Source organism: Lactuca sativa, chromosome 5 (assembly GCF_002870075.4).
Source record: "Lactuca sativa cultivar Salinas chromosome 5, Lsat_Salinas_v11, whole genome shotgun sequence".
Lineage (NCBI taxonomy): Eukaryota > Viridiplantae > Streptophyta > Magnoliopsida > Asterales > Asteraceae > Lactuca > Lactuca sativa.
In genome coordinates, this window is record NC_056627.2 from 167333244 (window position 1) to 167337824 (window position 4581).

The 4581-nt window shown below is 42.9% G+C and overlaps 1 protein-coding gene across 1 annotated transcript; it reads right to left on the minus strand.

The window, feature by feature from the left end:
- Positions 1-2776: 2776 nt before the first annotated feature.
- Positions 2777-4250, minus strand: LOC128134255 (extensin-like). The gene is made up of 2 exons (XM_052771782.1): positions 4048-4250; positions 2777-3371 (listed from the first exon to the last, which is right to left on the minus strand). The coding sequence occupies exons 1-2, from the start codon at positions 4248-4250 to the stop codon at positions 2777-2779; spliced, it is 798 nt and encodes a 265-aa protein (XP_052627742.1).
- Between the last annotated feature and the right edge of the window lie 331 nt (positions 4251-4581).

Consider the following 4581-nt stretch of genomic DNA (forward strand, 5'->3'; position numbering starts at 1 on the left):
CGGCTCAATAAATATCAGTAATTGCGGAAAACCCTAATTGAAACCTTTTTCACAGAAAAGAAGTGTATCGATTACACAGCCTCCTACTCTGATACCAATTGATAAGATTAAAAGTTAATCTTGAAGATCGATTAGATCTTAAACAGGTAAAATAAAGATTAAACAGCAAGAACACAAAAACAATAAACAACTCAAGAATGAATCAAACGTGTCGAATGATTATAAAACAACCCTCAGAAGAGCTCGATCAAGAACATCAACTGTAGAGGGTTGAAAGGTTTATAGGAACGATAAAGAAAATCAAAGCTATCGTAATTCTTTCTATTGTATTCTAGATCGTTTTTTTAATATGCATGCAAGCATATTGTTATATAGTAAACCTAATAGGCTCACGGTTGGACATGCCCAAACCGGAGTACAAAATAATTGGACTATTAATTGAGCCCAATGACACAATATTAAATGAATCTGCAACCCAACAAAAACTCTTTTCATTTCTCAAACTCCTTTTTCAAAACTGTCTTTTCCTTTTGAAAACCTTTATACCAATCCCTTAGTTTGAGTTCAGACACGCCCGAGGGTATGTCCGAATCCCTCAAACCAAGGCTCTGATACCAACTTGTAACGACCCAAAAATCATGACTAAAAATTTCTTTTTAAAACATTACTAAAACCATATTTATAAAAACGTATCATAAGTCATAACATAACTTTCGAGTATTAGATTCAAAACATGATCTCATTATCAGAGTAAAACATTTCCCAGGCTAACTGACTATGGTGTGTGCACTGCAATCTCTCCGAGCTCCTCTTTTGAAAACTGAGTACCTGAAACCAAAACTGAAAACCGTAAGCACGAAGCTTAGTGAGCTCCCCCAAACTACCACATACCATACAATAACATGTAAAACACATACTGGGCCTTGCCCACTGCATCGGACCGAAGTCCGGACTAACTGGGGCCTTGCCCCCTGCATCGGACCGAAGTTCGGAAACTGACTGGGACCTTGTCCCCTGCATCGGACCAAAGTCCGGAATAACTGGGGCCTTGCCCCTGCATCGGACCGAAGTCCGGAAACTGACTGGGACCTTGTCCCCTGCATCGGACCAAAGTCCGGACTAATTGGGGCCTTGCCCCCTACATCGGACCGAAGTCCGGACTAACTGAACAGAACATAACGTAAACATATCAACTAGCATGAACACACATATACTGCATACTGCATCAGGCCATAGCCCGGAACACCTAACACATAAATCCTGTCTGAGCCACGAAGGCATCAAACATACGAACTACTGCATCGGACTAAAATCCGGAAAATACTGCTAACTAAACGGGCCGGCATTGTGGCCTTAGACCCGTTTCTACTGGAAGGAAACTCACCTGAACTGCTGAGCTCCGCCGATAATCCTCTGGCTGCTGATCGACAATCCCCTGAGCCGCTGCTCCTCCAGCTCTCCGAGCTACCAATATCAATATGACACTTAGTCTGATAGTCCTCTAAAAGTCAACTAAGTCAACTCTGGTCAAATTCAAAGTCCTGGTTAAAGTCAACCTTCCAGGTCAACCCTACTCGCTGAGTCCACCTAATGACTCGCCGAGTTCATATGCTCAAGGACTTTCTATTCGCGACTCAACTCGCCGAGTCAGTCCATGACTCGCCGAGTCCAACTATTTCCGAGTCCTGACCTGTCCAACTCGCTGAGTCTCCACCCAACTCACTGATTCGAGTCTCAACTTGAAGGGTTTGGGGTTCCGCGACCTGACTCACCGAGTCCACGAATAGACTCGCCGAGTCCAAGGCAATCTTCAACCAAATCGTCGAGTTGTTCTTCCAACTCACCGAGTTCATGCCCATCTTCATCCAACTCGCCGAGTTGCTACAGCTCTTAATCCATGCAGTGGCTTTTTGAGCGAAACAGGGGTTCCAACTCATAGATCCATACTTCTAAGGCCTATTCCTCACGTAAAGTGGCAAACTTTACGTGTAGCTAAAGAGATCTAGGCTCAAAACACATTCAAACTAGGGTTTATGGCACACATACCTCTCCAACATACCAAGGGCTGATACTTTAGGGGATTCTAGACCAAAACAAGCATGGATCTGAGGTAGCAACCTCAGATCTGGACCTCTAGCTCGAAATGGTTACTTATCATGCCAAAAATGTCCAAAACTCACACATAAGAATAGATCTAGGTGCAAAAAGGGAGTCCAAGCAACAACTTATTACCTCCAATTGATCTAAAATGTCTTCTCAATCCCGGAACTACAATCCCTTCTTGTACCTCCAAGGTCTTTCTTGCTTCTCCAAGCTTTAATGCACTCTTCAAGGCAAGATCTAGCTCAAAAACGGATATGGTGGCTAGGGTTTGGTGTTCTGGGGTAGAGAGGCAGTAAAGGAACCCTAGGGAGGAGAATGAGACGTTTAAATAGGCTCCAAGTCCCGGATTTAAGGTTTTCCTTGTTCAGACCCAACTCGCCGAGTTCACGAGCCGACTCGCCGAGTTGGTTAATTACTCGATCCCTCCCGGATCCCGCTCCGACTCGTCGAGTTCCTCCCTGGTCTCGACGAGTCCACTCCTTGACTTAGGGTTTCTTTCCTTTTCTTGGCCTTTCTGATCTTGGGTGTTACAATTCGATAGAGCTTATCATCAATACCCTGCAGTTGTTGCTTTGTAATTGAAGCATCATGATACTCATCAGTGGAAAGTCTACAAGGACTGTAATAAGTTGAGTCAAACTCAAAATTGTCACCACCGAGAGTAGGAGCAGAATCACTTGAGGGTGAGGGTGAAAGAGGTTTGTGTGTAACAAGGTTCATTTTCAGTATTAGCCCTCGTATCAGATACGTTGACTTTTACCAGATGTTCAGTTGAAGTTGTGGTTGTGTTGATTGGGGTAGTAGTGTAAGTGGCTTGAGAGAAAATTGGAGGTGGGAGTGGAGTTGTCGATATTGGTATTGTGCTAACAGGTGGAGGTGGTGGAACAGTAGTATTAGGTTGAGTTGTAGGAGTTGGTGGAATTGGAGCAACAGTGATTGGTACTGTGGTTTGTTTTGGAGAAGGAGGAGGAGAAGGAATATTAGTCCAAACCTCAGCAGTTGGAGATCTGGGAGGAGTGTTGCCCCTCGGTGACCCTTCAAGATGAACTCTTTCTTCTTTATCAGCCGATTGTGCCTCATCATCAGACACAGCAGGCAAAGATACCTTCGGTCGTTTAACCATCTTTTTGACCTTTTTCTTTTTGGTGGCTAAAGGTGCTGCCTTATCAACCTTTCGGTTTTTAGGAGATGAGGGTCCTTCAGTTTCGTCTTTCTTTGGCTCCTGCTTCTTCCCTCGCTTGGCAAGCTTATCAGCAACATCTAATGCACTTCAGGAGTATGTTGACATGGACCTGAAGGAGTTAATTTTTTGTTATCTCTCATAAGTTGGCTTTCACTTGAGACACAACGACTCATTGTTTCAGGGATCAAGCTAATGTGTGAGAACTTGGTTGGGTCAGAGAAAATAATTTTTGTTGTGTGAAAAGTAGCAATTGAAGATAACAAAGCATCTGCCATGACTGGGATTTGAAACTTCTGAATTGCCCGACATGTGATGATCGTCCAAAATTGACCATAAGATATCTCTGAATGCTTGGAAGAAAAATTGAGACTTTGCACCAGCTACGACCAAATCAACGACCCATAATCCAGATGGATGTCGTTATATAGACCATAGAGGATGGTCATGAAACCCTTACAAACACCGTTTGACCCAACAACTTGTTCTACTAACCCCTTGTAGAGCAAAGTAAGCAAGCCATTTCATTGTGCAGGTAAACACAACTTCTTGAATTTAGTCACAGTAGTAAGAACGTCGGTGTACCCATCTCATAAAACATTAAGAAGAGTTGAGATGTGGTTATAAAATCCGGGGAAATTACAAAGGCATTAGTAGCAAGCCCTAATATAGAATAAAAGCGTGACTTTGATACAGAGGTTTTATGATCGAAGATGGTAAAGAAGATCCTTTCTTTCTGTTTGTCGTAGATAGCCATTGAATACACTTGAGAAAGAAGAGACATTGGCACCAGTTCGACCTGAGTAAGCGCAATCACCAATAGAGAATACTTGAGACATTCTACTACGTAAAGCATGTAGGGATCATAGACGAACGGAGTGAGTTGGATAATGAGCTTCTGGTTGGGTCTAATCGTGAGTAGGGGAGAGGAAGCTGTTTGATCTTGGAGTGAAGATGAATCTGCCATTGTTACAGCAAAGAAGAAGATGAACAGTAGGAACTCGCCTGTTATATTCAAAAGGGAAATTGAAGAAGGTAAGGAGGTACAATAGGTGTGAGAAACCCTTTATATACCGTTGCCAGGAGAGAGAAAAAAATCTTCTGTAATGATTATACGATCTCTAAAACGTCGCCTGAAAAGCACGATTTGACAACTTGGTTTCCCCAGATAGACGTCATCAAGCGTGGGTTTAGGAACCGTTTCAAATTCATGCACCCAATTTAATGCTTATCTGATGACTCGGTTCAAATTCTTATCCACATATCGTCTCTACAAAACAATCTTCAACTTGCAACAC

Coding starts and splice junctions, on each gene's coding strand:
- LOC128134255 (XM_052771782.1), bottom strand. CDS start 4,250: ATGGCAGATTCATCTTCACTCCAAGATCAAACAGCTTCCTCTCCCCTA. Junction 3,372..4,047: donor ATGTCTCTTCTTTCTCAAGT/GTATTCAATGGC, acceptor ATACTCCTGAAG/TGCATTAGATGTTGCTGATA.